Source organism: Lynx rufus, unplaced genomic scaffold (genome assembly GCF_022079265.1).
Source record: "Lynx rufus isolate CCGP_SWC_20201006 ecotype Redwood Valley unplaced genomic scaffold, mLynRuf1.p SCAF_3, whole genome shotgun sequence".
Classification (NCBI taxonomy): Eukaryota; Metazoa; Chordata; class Mammalia; order Carnivora; family Felidae; genus Lynx; species Lynx rufus.
In genome coordinates, this window is record NW_025814845.1 from 58,665,961 (window position 1) to 58,680,446 (window position 14,486).

The 14,486-nt window shown below is 38.3% G+C and overlaps 1 protein-coding gene across 6 annotated transcripts in view; it reads left to right on the plus strand.

Annotated features, from left to right (window-relative positions):
• Positions 1-13,013, plus strand: part of ART3 (ADP-ribosyltransferase 3 (inactive)) — a 33,796-nt gene extending 20,783 nt beyond the window's left edge. The window contains exons 3-11 of one of the 6 annotated variants that reach the window (XM_047091970.1): positions 2,980-3,012; positions 3,946-3,978; positions 4,951-4,980; positions 6,932-6,964; positions 8,055-8,087; positions 8,702-8,734; positions 9,626-9,658; positions 10,975-11,007; positions 12,874-13,013. In XM_047091970.1, the coding sequence (XP_046947926.1) occupies positions 2,980-3,012; positions 3,946-3,978; positions 4,951-4,980; positions 6,932-6,964; positions 8,055-8,087; positions 8,702-8,734; positions 9,626-9,658; positions 10,975-11,007; positions 12,874-13,013 (401 nt within the window). Of the gene's footprint in view, positions 1-2,979; positions 3,013-3,945; positions 3,983-4,191; positions 4,203-4,932; positions 4,981-6,931; positions 6,965-8,054; positions 8,088-8,701; positions 8,735-9,625; positions 9,659-10,974; positions 11,008-12,873 lie in introns of all 6 variants that reach the window. The other 5 variants (XM_047091965.1, XM_047091966.1, XM_047091967.1 and 2 more) reach the window with 5 other exon arrangements.
• Positions 13,014-14,486: the final 1,473 nt, after the last annotated feature.

Sequence of the window (14,486 nt, forward strand, 5' to 3'; positions counted from 1 at the left end):
TCTTAATTGGAAGTAAATCTCCATGGACCATGGAACTTCTGGGGTTTTATCTTACTGGTGGAACTTAAATTCAGGGAGAGCCCATTGCATGATAAGATAGTGGGTTGGAGAGACATGACTTTTCTTGCAGTGAGACAGTCTCAGTCCCAGTAACAGGCAAGCAGTAGCAGCTCCCAAAGGGAAGAGATGCTTATGTGCAGAAACCCAGTGATTAACAAATACTGCTTTAGTCTTGTTGCTGGAAATTCCAATCAGCTCTGAGTTTGGTTACAGACATCTGTAATTTCTGGGGATCTGAAGGAGAAAGGGAACTCCGGAGAGGGCTTTATTTACTGTTGTGTGGACTGTTTCTAAGTCTTCTTACTGTAGAGTTCTCTGCTAAAATGGCAGTTTACAAGGTTTTCTAGTGTGACTGGTAGAAATAGGCACCATTTGTGTTCTCATGGATTCTTTCCCTGGCCTCAGGTAGTTTCCCCATACCCGATCACATAAGTTGATCCGTATTTTGCTCAGTATTCAAAGGAAACCCTTTGAAGATCTCTGGGGTTCTCTCTGTACAGCACCCTCCTCTTTAGTACTCTGTAAAAAACAAATTATCTTTGCATTTTTTTTATGGAAAAAATTTAAACTACTTAATGGTTATAGTACCATTCAAGTTTCTATTTATTCTTGAGTTTTAATAAGTTGTTTTTCTAGGCATTTGTTCTATATTTCAAGTTTATTGGTGTAAATCTAGTCACAGTAATCTTGTGGGTTTTTTTACACCTATCAAATCTGTGGGTTTTTTTACACCTATCAAATCTGTGGTTATAGTCCCTTCTTTAATTCTCTATATATTTGTGCTTTCTCCTGTTTATTTCTGCACCTCTCTTTTAACCCAAAATAGTTTACTTTTTTGCTGTTAAAAAACGAATGGAAAATTAAGTTCAGTCAAATGGGGAAGAGAAATGCAGTCTTGAATAAATGGATCTGTGTTAAACATTAAAGAAGATCCATTCTCTATTACTGGAGGCTCTCAAAAATTTTGTGCTTAAAAATCACTTGGGATTTCTTGTTTAAAATGCAGAATACAAGGCATCACCCCCAGAAATTCTGTATCAGTCCGTAGTCCTAGCTAGGGCCCTGGTGTACTTTTTAGTAAGCACCCAGATGATTCTTAAGTATGTGATTAGAAGACTACACTTTGAGAAATATACTCTAATGTGTGGTACAGACGAAAGATAAAAGTTTTAAAATCCCCCAGTGTCTAGTCCCCTGGCTGAATCTTTCTATTATACCAATAGCTTTCTTATCTACATCTTCCCTCACCTTTACCTCACCCTCAACTAAGTCCTCTGAGTAAGGCTTGCACTTACTCATTTCCTGCTAAATCAGTATTTTGTATTAGTCTCTAGACTGTTCTTAAAAAATGTCTAGTCTAGGGGCGCCTGGGGGGCTCAGTCGGTTTAGTGTGCGACTTTGGCTCAGGTCATGATCTCGCGGTGTGTGAGTTTGAGCCCCGCGTTGGGCTCTGTGCTGACAGCTCGGAGCCTGGAGCCTGTTTCAGATTCCGTGTCTCCCTCTCTCTCTGACCTTCCCCTGCTCATGCTCTGTCTCTGTCTCAAAAATAAATAAAAACATTAAAAAAAAAATTTAAAAAAAATGTCTAGTCTAAGGGCGCCTGGATGGCTCAGTCTGTTAAGTGTCTGACTCTTGGTTTTGGCTCAGGTCATTATCTCACGGTTTGTGGGTGCGAGTCCCGTGTTGGGCTCTACACTGGCAGTGCAGAGCCTGCTTGGGATTCTCTCTCTCCCTCTCTCTGCTCCTCCCCTGGATGTGTGCATGTGCGCGCTCACTCTCTCTCTCTCCGCCTCTCTCTCAAAATAAATAGATAAACAAAAATTTCAGTCTAGTCAGACACCTGAGGTTAGCCTCAGGGCACCATCCAGATTTGAACAGATCCCTACCATTTCCTTGACCAGTGGAAACTGGACCAAGACACCTAGATTCTTGGTTCAAATCCTACACAAGATGGTACAGGATTTGAGAGCAGATTATGGAAAAGTGCATCTCTCATAGTGAAGCCAGACATCTTGGGGATCCCCCCCCCATTTTAGATGGAAAGATTCATCTTCAGGTAGCTGAATATCCAGATTAGATCAGTGAGTTAACCAAACATGGAGAAGAGACCATGGGACTCTAGATCCTCATGTGACTTTCTAGGAAGCCCTCTGTATTTCATGGTGGCTCCAAATCTAAACATCCTCTCACTGAAGTTCTTGCCATAACCATAGTTGGGCATATCAGAGTTGTTGCTGCAGCACTGGTGACTTTTTCTAGGGCATCACCAAGGAGATGGACTAGGACCTTATAAAGATACACTAGTAGGTGCCATATTCCTGCTCTCCAAAAACTGTAGAATTTTCTTATATATATATATATATATATAGGTCAGTGTTTTGGAACAGACCATAGATTAATGTTTGGGGTAGACCAACTTGTTGCCTTATATGAATGTGAAGGATCTTTATTTATATATTCAAGGATCTAGAAGACCTGATTGAGATTCTCTTTCTCCAGTGAATAGGAATTGTCATAGTAAAAGGATAGGTTTGCTGTTGAGGACATTTAGTATCTGAAGAGAATATTAACTGAACAGAGGGGTAAATTTTTTCCTAACTTTTGCAGACTAATCATAAAATAGAATCATAAAATGTTAGCCTTGGATGGGTATTTAGAGGTCATTTGAAGCAAATTCCCAGTAAAAGGTACAGCTAAGGAAACTTAATTCCAGAAGCATTAGATGTTTTATCAAAGATCATACTGTTTGGTGGCTGTAGTATAAATACAAAAATGTAATTGTTCTGCATTTTGAATCCCACCAAATTATGGATCTGATAGACTAAAGCTGACAAATTAGGTTATCAGTAGCCATAAAACCAATTTGAAATCTTTACTAAGGCAGATTGTGTCTAACAAAGCTGTATCTTCATATTTCAGGACTAAAAGCTGAAAATTGTATTGAGAACATGGGTAAGATATGCTTTTAAAGTATTATCTTTCTAAGGGGAATTTTATCAGTGTTCCTCTCCCAGGCATGCGGCAGAGCCACCCCACCATATTGTCATACCATCAGCCATCATTTTCTTGAGGCTAAGATGTGCTGCTGCTGCTACCACTGCCACCGCCGCCACTACCACTGTGTCAGGTGGAGGGCCCAGGAGCCTCTGCTGCTTACTCTCCACCCCTAGCCACGCCTGGGGCTGTGCTCTCAAACACAGCATTTGCCTTGGGCATTCAGGGACCATGCTACTCTCACCATAGCCTGTCCATGTAGGAGCTTAAGGACTTCTAAATGCCCCTACATGATTCCTATGCACAGAGCTAGATTCATAGTCTTATATTTTGATATCTTAGGAAATAACATCTAGGAGACTGACAAAGGGAAGAAGTAGAGTGCATTTGGCTTAAGGAGGGAATCAGGGGGGGACAGAATGGTAATATGGTTTGTTTGTCTCTGCTTCTCAGTGAAAAATAAGAGGAGGTAACAAAAATAATCTTTCTCAGAGGACCATAGGAAAGATTTGGGAAGAGAAACAGGATTTCTACGAGGAATAGCATTATCAGATAAGCCCAATAGATTTGAACCAAGGTTTCCAGAAAATGCTTTAGGCTAATGCATGCTTTGGGTGGATCCTTTTGAAGATTTCCTTGCTAAAAAGTTTGAGAATAACGGTCTGCTTCTAGCTGTCTTCCTGGCTAGTTTTTCTATGAATTCTTAATGTAATTAAAATAAATCCATATCCATTTGCTTTAAGATTAAAATCTTAAATTTCTCATATTACTGTATTTTTGTAAGCCAACCTGAATCTTTATTATTAACAAGCATTTAAAAATAGAGTGAACCTGACATTTATTTAAATCTGATGATAGTACTTAGGTAATGAAAACGTGTTTGTATTTCAGAATATTCTCAACCCATCTATATCTACAACCCTGGTAAGTGTGCTCTAATTTTTAAAAATAATCTTTAAATGGATGTTTAATATTTAGCAGCTCTTTCCTGTTAGCAAATTCACTTCTTAGCTGAAGAAAGAGTACTTTGCAGACAGGAAGGGAAGTAACTTGACAGATAAGCGGGGGGGGGGTATCTATTTTGGGGAAACTTACCTTCCTACAAATGAGAGGGGTTGGGTCTTTGGAGATCTGAAGAATATGGAAACGTTCAGGGGAGTAGACCTGAAGAGCTAGTTGCTTTTGACAGGTCTGAGGACCTCTTATGTATAGTTCTGTATTTAGTCATTGAAATTAGCCTGTGTGGCACCACACATCCAGATGAAAGTAGAAAAGCTACTCATTTGCATCTGTCAGAGATGCTGATATTTGCTATCATTTGACTAAAGTATCTAGGTGATTAGATGCTTTTCCTCCCTAAGTTTCCACTTATGGTGATATGACTCAGATCACTTCTTTGCATTTAAGTTCATTATTATGTGTTTGGCCCATGTAGCTACAGTATGTTTTTCTTTATTGATGAGAGAACAGCATGTGGCTTTTTCTTAAGTATGCAATTTACTTGATTTTTAGCAGATATTTCCTGTCCTGATGTGAAGCATTTTATGCCCTTGAGGACTTGCTTTGCAACACTTCTTATTGGCCCATTGCAGCCACAAGTTTTACTGGTCATTTCACAGAGATTTCAGCTAACTCTTCAAGATAGACATTTTTCTAGCTCATTGAGATCCCCCAGAGATTTGCTATATGTGATGATTTTTCTTTATAAAGGGGGCCAGAGGAAGGTTCCAATTAGGTACATTTAGACTCTGGCTTACATTTAGTAGCTTTAGTTGACTGGATGTACCAAGTGATTCTTTATGGCTATCATACCTGAAAATAGTTTGTTGTAACTATAGTAATTCTCAGTTATTTTGTTTTATCACTAAAACGGATAAGTTTCTTCTTATAACTTAGGTGAGAAAAACCAGAATCTTGAAGACTCTGGTAAGACATTTTCATAAACTCTGGGGGTTTTCATTTGCAATATGGCTCTCTTAGTGATGGAAACAGGTAAGCATGGCATGGTAAGGAAAAGTCGGAAGAAGGCAGAACCCACTTTAGCGTACTCGTTTGGTATATCAGAGCCCTCCTGAGTTACAGATGGACCTTCTTTGTAAAGATGACACAGCAGCTCTCTCTCTTACCTATCTGTCTTATCTCCAAGATGACCCACAGAGCAGTTAGAGACATGACATGAGGAATTAGTTCTAAAGAGCATATTTTCTGCTTTTATATAAGGTTAGCTGTTACAGGGGTAGAGGAAGGTATGACTAATTACTCACAAACTCTTGTGACCTAGGGTTAGGGTGTTGGGCAGGAGCATTAAAAAATGGCATTATTCTTTTCTAAGTTAAAATGATTTTGTGTATTTATTTCTGCTTCCAGCAATCTGAGTAATAAATGCTGTTAACTATATACATCTGATTGTTTAGTGTATTTCAAAGTACAACTCATTTCCAGGTTTTTGTTTTTGTCTTTTTTTTTTTATAATGATATTACTCAAATGTCCTCAAGGGTGCTGAGACAGGGACCCTCATAAATTAATGATAAGATTGTAAATTGGAACTTTTTGAAGGGCAGTTTGATAGTATGTAGCCTTAAAAATGTCCATGCCTTTTAACCTAGTTTTAACACTTTTAGATATTTGTCCTAAGGAAATATAAAGATTTGTGTGCAAAATGTTTACACTGTGATGGTAGCCAGAATTTATAAATAACCTTAGTGTCCAACAGTGGGGTATTGTTAACTAATATCCATATTATGAAACACTAAGCAACTTAAAAATCATGTTTTTGAAAAATATTTAAAGACATGAGAAAGTGCTTATAGTGGCAAGTAAAAATATGATGTAAAACAGTGTACAGACTGTAATGGCAACTTCATTTTAACTGTCAAAAGATACAAACATCCACTTATAAATAAGTACTGGGTATGTAATGTAAAGAATGATGACTAGACTACTACTGCTGTATGGCACATTTTAAAGTTGTTAAGAGAGTAGATCTTGTCACAAGGGAAAAATTCTTTCTTTTTTAAAATAACTACATGAGATGCTTTTTTAAATTCTCCATTCTTTCTTTTTTTTTTTTTTTTTTAAATTTTTTTTTTTCAACGTTTATTTATTTTTGGGACAGAGAGAGACAGAGCATGAACGGGGGAGGGGCAGAGAGAGAGGGAGATACAGAATCGGAAACAGGCTCCAGGCTCCGAGCCATCAGCCCAGAGCCTGACGCGGGGCTCGAACTCCCAGACCACGAGATCGTGACCTGGCTGAAGTCGGACGCTTAACCGACTGCGCCACCCAGGCGCCCCATTCTTTCTTTTTTTAAATAACTATATGAGATGCTGGATGTTAATTGTAATCATTTCACAATACATATAATTCAAATCATCATGCTGTACACCTTAAACTTACAGTGCTATCAATTACATCACCAATAAAGTTGGGAAAAATGCTTAAAAATGTATATGGACATACATTATACATAGCAAAGAAATTGAAAGGAGATATACCAAAAATGTTGAGCATGAGTAGCTCTGAAATCTGGGATTTTGAGTAATTTTTAATAATTTCCTGTGTTTTTCCAAATTATCTGTAATTATAATGTATGTAATCAAGAAGTTTTATTTTTAAGAAATAAATCTAGGTCAGAGTCTTTGGACTGAATCTTAAAAAAATCAACAAGAGCTGAGAGGAAGTTTTGCTTACTTTCAGAGAGCTCCTGGGTCACTAGCCATAGTTGTTCTCACCATTAAGTCAGACTCCAGGCCCCTGTCCCCTGCCACCTCTCAGAGCTTTTAGTTTTCCACTGTAAAAAGCCATATAAATATAAGGTTACATTAATTTTCAAGTTGATTGTATTTTTCACTAAACAATTTCTGCTCTCATCTTCAGGAACGAAAAGCCAGGAGACCACTGTCTTACCTGGTAAGTGATCTTTTTCCGTACCCTCTGAGACTGGCTATAAGGTTAGGAGGTGACATGAGGACTGACTTCTAGGACTAAGGCCATTGTTGGACATGGAAGAGTTTGAGGAATGAGTTAAGCCAGAACAGAGGGACTCCGTTAATTGAATGTTTAATATGTTCCACGCAGTGTACTAAGCACTTTTATGATGTATCTCCTTTAATTATCATTTACTACAAACCTACAGTGTAAGTATTTTTTGGCATAAATAAGGAATTGAAGCTCAGAGGGATTAGAAGCCTGTCCAATCACAGAACTAATAATTATAATGACAATAGTACTAGACCAAGCAGACTCTTAGACCCAGCACTATTTCGTTTAAAAGCCAATGTGCTAGGACTGCCTTATAAAGATTGATTGAAGATATATGGGCCATATCATGAAAGTTCTTGAAGACCAGGCTAAATAGTGGGCTTGCTTTGTCAAAGGATGAAGAGCCATTGAAAGGTGTTTGGGGTGGGGGGGAGTACCTGGGTGGCTCAGTTGGTTAAACGTCCAACTCTTCATTTCCACTCAGGTCATGATCTCGCAGCTCGTGGGATTGAGCCCCGTGTCAGGCTATGCATTGGCTGCACAGAGCCTGTTGGGATTTTCTCCCTCTCTCTCTCTCTCTGACCCAACCCCACTTGTGCATGTGCTCGCTCTCTCTCAAATAAATTAAAAAATTAAAAAATAAATTAATTAATTTAATTAAAAAAAAAAGATGGGGTGCCTGGGTGGCTCAGTCGGTTAAGCGTCCAACTCTTGATTTTGGCTCAGGTCATAATCTCATAGTTTGTGGGTTCCAGCCCCATGTGGGGCTGTGCACTGATAGCATGGACGCTGCTTGGGGTTCTCTCTCTCCCTCTCTCTCTGCCCCTCCCTTGCTCTCTTTTTCTCAAAAATAAATAAAACTTAAAAAAACAAAAAGGTGTTTTTGTTGATAGTTTTCTTTTCCCTTTTTTTTTTTTTTTTTTTTTTTTAAGGATTGGAGATGGGGGAGGTGTAGACAGAGGGGACCATTCACAATGCAAGGCAATTGATTAACACTAATATTTATTTTTGTCTTGAGGTATGATGAGCCATGAACCCACGCAAATACCTGGTAAGACAGCTTTCTTTTTACTCTTTGGGTCGAAGTATGAGGTGAGAAGAATTCCCCCAGGCATTAAGAAATATATCTTCATGAGACTATTATTCATTAACATTTCCCTTATAGCCTACTGCTAGCCATTCTACTAAGATTTAGCTGGGGAGGAGAGTAGAGAAGAAAAAAAGTGTCTTTCTTCCCTAGCATTCATAGTTCCTAGAGCAGGAAACTTAGCTTGTTAGGGGCATGGCTGAAGGCAAGGCTGCTGGGACCTGGAGGCATGCAGGCCAGCACCTTCTAGGGTCTATAGCTTAAGTTACTCAGAAAATTCAGCGTCATGAAGACGCTGACTATTTGCTTTGGCTAACATTTCAGCATCTAGAATTTCCAGGTAACAAAATACAGTCTTCTAGCATACAGACAAGCCATGGCAGAAAGCTTCTCTAAGCTTGACGTGGATTTGCACAGTGAGGGCTCTCATAGCCATAACTTTTAAATAAAAAGCCAGGAATCACAGTGCAGTGGGAGCTTTGGCATTTGTATCACTTAAGCTCATCAGACAAGAAGAGTTGGGAGAACGTACTCATTGGAGCAAACTGTAAGTCACTGAAAACTTCTTTCTCGTTTAGGAATGAAAATTCCAGAAACTTTTTCACTACCTGGTAAGCAGTGGTTGGCATATGAGAGAATAAGTTGCCCATTTGGGGGGTTTAGTTAACAGTTGTCACCATTAGATATGCAGGGGAGCCTCAGTACTTTGCACAAGATCACGTAAGTGAGTGAAGGACCCAGGTCTCTTAACTTACGGCCAAGTACCCATTATTCCTGAAGACTTTGGTTCCTTAAGTGTTTTTCCAGTTTTATTTACCATGGCACATTTAGCCTACCAATAAAATATAATCATGAAAAAAGATATTTAAACAGTGTGAGGCTGTGGTGAGGACAAGGCTATTGAGGAGCCTTGAGCTTCTGTGACCAGAGAAACTGTATAGTGTTTCCTGTCAAGTTCCTCAGAAGGGGCTCAGAAAATATGCTTACAGAGGAGGAAAAATGTTGAAAGGCCCCCAAACTTCATTTTTTTCCCCTGGATTTGCCGTGTTGTGTCACACATTTATTTGGTTACAACTTTGAAGTGAACCTCTAACAACACTGATGACACACCTTGTGTGTCTACAACTCTTCAGCTCAGTGGCCCGAGTTTGCATAGTATTTTCATTGGCTCCTTTGAGATACAGTGGTTATCTGAAAGGCAGCTGCTGAGCCAGGTGTCGGGAATGAACACAGTCTGTATAGACAGACCCAGGTTAATGAAGTCTTTCCTCTGCCATTTTCACAGGGTAACTTTTTATGTAAGCTATTTCACTTTCCTGTGCTGGTGCTTCTGCTTCCGCTTCCACATCTGTAAAATGAAGAAAATTTATGTCTTGCAGGACTGATTAAAGTCCTAATGAGATAAAGTTTGGCAAAATGAATGGTAGTTTAAAGTAGTTAAAATAGTAGTAAGTTGTAGCTGTCTTTATTATTATTATTATCTGAAATTCTTTCTCATTTAGGAATAAAAGTGGTGCAACTGGATGAAAAACCTGGTAATAAATTCTTTTTTGGGGGTGGAGGTACCATGGGGTTCTGGGTCCTTTAATATGATCATTCAGTTAGCTCAGTCTTAAGGGGGCTAAGGAAGACACCTGGGCTGCACAGCTTCTCTGATACCCCAGTATGCAAGCCAGAGGGAGAAAATATTGAGAACCCCTTTCAGTGTGAGCAGCAGGCTGCTATTATGGCTCTCTGGGCTAAGCAAAGAAAAAGATAGTTGACTGGCAACTGGAAGAGTTGGCTTCCAGCTGCACATGTCTATTGCAGAATGGAACAGGAGGCTTCCCAGGGTCAGATGGCTACTGTGAGGGGATCTGTAGTAACAGGAACAGCATCATCAGAGAAGTGTGTATGAGAAGCCTACAGCATGAGACCAGTCATTCTGTGTTCCTCACTGCACTTGCCATGTCCTCCAGAGAGGCCACTAGGTTTTGCTGGGAATGTTTTGTATTGTGCTCTCTCCTAGAAAGCTGTGTGTAGTGCAAGCTTTTTAAAAGTGTCAAAACATTTACACAGGATCTCGTTTAATCGTTAAGATAAATATTGTTATTGCCATTTCAGAGATGAAAGTATGGAATATAGGAAATTTAAGGAACCTGTAAAGGACTAGAAAGAGAAAACCAGGACTCACATTTTTCAAATTTTGTTCACTTTCTGTCATGTGACACTTGTCTTCCAGCCAGATTTAGTTATAAAAAAAAAATACGCCTCTATCCTGGGCTCCTGGAATGGGTATTTGTCTTCAAAACTATCAAAATATGGCAATATTGTAGTATTTCAATGCTAGCACAGCATTGTAATTGAGGTGGTATATCATAGTAATGGAGAACAGAGGCTTTGAAATCAGACATTGCTACCACTGATTGCCTCTGTGATTTTGTGCAAGTTTTGAGGAACATCTGTATAATACTGATAACTATATCTACTGGGACTGTAAGAAATCTGACAATTACATAAATCGTTTACACAATGCATGACACATAGAAAGCACTCAGTAAATAGTTGGTATTAATGTTGTACTTGGGAATCTTAGTTCAATGTGCAGAAAAAGTACTTTTTTGTAAATAAAATTTTAATTTTTCTTTTAATGGAAACACATGTACATACAAGGTAAACAAAATTTCAAAGAGCACAAGTGAGTAAAAATTAAACCCTTCCCCAACCCCACACATACATATAAGCCCAGTACCCTGCCCTGCAGGCCCATTCTCAGAGATAACCATGTTTGCTTAATCATTTAGTCAGATTTTTCTCTTTCTGGATATATAGATGTACAATGCAACTAACTCAAAATCTGTTTCTATTTTAGAAGACCAAAGTCAGGAAGATATCGGCAATCCTAGTAAGAAATACTTCATTTCCTTAGTTGATAAGTGTCTGATCTGCAATATAAAAGAAGTGACAAATTTATTTTTCTTCAATAACAGGAACAAAGTTTCAAGAGTTTCAGGAATCATAATAACGGAATATAATGTCATATCCAAATGCTTATTGTGTGTATATGGTGGGAGCAACTGGGCTTTATTTCTTAAGCAGTCATTTTCAACTGTGTTTTGTTTAGAGTGGTGGTTCTCAACCCTATCAACCCACTTCTCCCTTTTTATAACAAGTATTTATAAAGCCTTTATACTATCCTGAAGTACCATTCATAGATAAGAAGACCCACCCGCACCCATAAAAATATCAGTATAATTTTTTAATTATAATTTATAACAAAATTATGTACATTTCAGTATGTAAGTGCCTACATTATACTAAAAGACATAATGGACAGATGATTGTATTTACTTAACACAAATTGGATTTAAGAGAAGACTGGAAGCTATTCTATGCAAGTATAAGAAAATGAAAGAGAAGAAGTAGAAACTAGATGGAAACTAATGTTTATTAAAACTACCCAGGGGCGCCTGGGTGGCGCAGTCGGTTGGGCGTCCGACTTCAGCCAGGTCACGATCTCGCGGTCCGTGAGTTCGAGCCCCGCGTCGGGCTCTGGGCTGATGGCTCAGAGCCTGGAGCCTGTTTCCGATTCTGTGTCTCCCTCTCTCTCTGCCCCTCCCCCGTTCATGCTCTGTCTCTCTCTGTCCCAAAAATAAATAAACGTTGAAAAAAAAATCTTAAAAAAAAAAAAAAAACTACCCAAAAATACTTTGTTTCTACATAAAATTGATTTTGGTTCTGGGTTTAAGCATTATAAATAGATTATTAACTTACATGTGTGTTTGGCAGTGCATTTGAAGTTTGTGTGGAAGTGGGTTAATTTTTCATTGTGCAAACACTGTCCAGAGCATTGGACAGCATCCATCTTGCCTTCTGTACTTCTACCTCACTATTGTGACTATCAAAAAATACTCTGACAAGTTCCCAAACTGCCTCCTAGGGGACAGTACTGCTCCCTTGAGAACCACGGCTCCGTAGTAACAAACTAATGTATGAGTACACCTGCCTCTCCATTTCCCCATCTGTATACATACAAATGCATGGCAAGTAAATTGATAATGTGAGTTAAAGACTTACAAAATTTATTTCCTGTTTCTCTGTGTTTCATGTATGAAATCTGAGTGGTGATCCCATTTGGATACTTCCTAGTTCTCCCTTGTATGGTCTAAACCAAAATATGGCCATAATTTAGTTAAGGGATAACTGAATTATCATGTGAAACATCATCCTCACATGGATGGACTGCACTGTTCCTCTTCACTAGTTCCTATGTAAGGGAAGCCATTTTCTACAGTGTTTCATGTATGGAGGGGAAAAGTTAATTTATTTTATCAGCTGGCAGGACTCAGCATTTAAAAGTGCAGCTATACTTAATCATTTATTAGTCGCTGGTGGCATATATATATTAGATATAGCCTTACTTGAAATAAACACAGAATTAAACTTTACCTTGCGTGTATATACAGAAAATGAAAACAGAAAATTGCTATGAAATTCTAGAGAACTTGAACAACAACAACAAAGTATGTTGTCTGCATAGATATTAAAAAGGCTGTGGAATCCTCGATGAAACCTAGAGCAGCATACCCTGATGGTATATATGAAAATGTAGCCTGAAATCTGTAATGAACTGTATTTATTTCAACATTGTTTCTGGTTAGAAATATTTTAGTTAAGTTTGTGACTCAGGCTAAATGTCTGCATGGTTTAGGTGGATAAAACTCAGTATCAGAAATGACATGTGTCAGTCACTGTGTCTTCTCATTAACAGCTCCAGGTCCGGTTCCAGTTCCAGTTCCAGGTCCCAAAACCCATCCCTCTGCATCCTCTGGCAAAATGCTCCTTCCACCATTGGCGACGTTCATCATTTTAATCATTGCTTCTGCTGTAAATCTCTTTGTTGCTCTGTAGTCTGTTACATTCTTTATTACTTAAAATATCCTGAGGGATCCCACAGGAAACCATCAAAAGGAATGTTCACTTTTGGTCAAAGTCACTTGATAACATGAGGACTGCACATTTGTTATTTACTTTGCAAATTCAGAGTTGGTCCAGATATGTCATAGAATTCATTTTTCATTTATTTCTATATTAATTTATGATTGCAAAAAACTCACCTGTATACTTCTGATTGAATTCAATAAAAGAATTTAAGATTGTTGGATATAATTTCAGAATTGCCAGATTATTAAAATATCAATACTGTTAGTGATTAACATGAATTTAATTCCTGAATTAGAATTTTAAAGATTCTTTTACTCATCTTTCAGTGATCAAACTTTAACTTCAAATAGCATCATCCCTCAATCTCTTCATCTTCCCTCAATATATGAACACTTACATAAACACAGTCGTTAACGAAGTGTTTCATTTATAGTCCCTGAGTTAAATCTCATATTAATTAACCCAGGAAAGTAGACAGTAGTGAATGAATATATGTGCTAAATAAGCAAGGAAAAATGTGGTTATACAGTGTAGTATCCTTTTCCCCAAGATATTGTGGTGGTTGAATAGTGACTTATTTAGGCCTGGGCTTTGATAACTGGCACTTGTTTACATTTTGCAATGTTTCAAAGAGGATTTAAGTCCACTTTGAAAGATCAGAGAAAAACTAAAAATGTAAACTAGGTGCTAGCGGTTCAATGTGCTTTTTTAAAAAAGTCTGTACACTTTTTTTCCCCCTTGTTTGGCTTATTTTATATCTAATTTTTAATTTTTTTAAAATGTTTATTTTTGAGAGCGAGAGAGACAGAGCACAAGCGGGGGAGGGGCAGAGAGAGAGAAGGAGACACAGAATCCGAAGCAGGCTCCAGGCTCTGAACTATCCAAGAGACCCACACAGGGCTTGAACCCATGGACTGAGGGATCATGACCTGAACTGAAGTCGGATGTTTAACCAAGTGAGCCACCCAGACACCCCTATTTTTAAAATGTTTAATTACAATTGACACAGAATATTAGTTTCAGGTGTACAACAGTGATTTAAGAATTACATACATTATGAAATGCTTACCACAGTAAGTGTAGTTACCAGCTATCACTGCACAAAAGTTAATTACAGTATTATGGACTACATTGCCTATGCTTTGTTTTTCATCCCTGTGACTTATTTTATAACTGGAAGTTTGTACCTTTTAATCCCTTTCATCCATTTTGCACACCTCCCTGCCCCCACCTCTCTGGCAACCACCAGGTCTCTGTATTTATGAGTTTGTTTCTGTGTTTTGTTTGTTCATTTGTTTTGTTTCTTAGCACATATAAATGAAATCATATGGTATTTGTCTTTCCCTGTCTGACATAATTAGTCTAAATACCCTTTGGTTCATCCATGTCATCACAGACAGCAAGGTTTCGTTATTTTTATGGCTGAGTCATATTCCATTG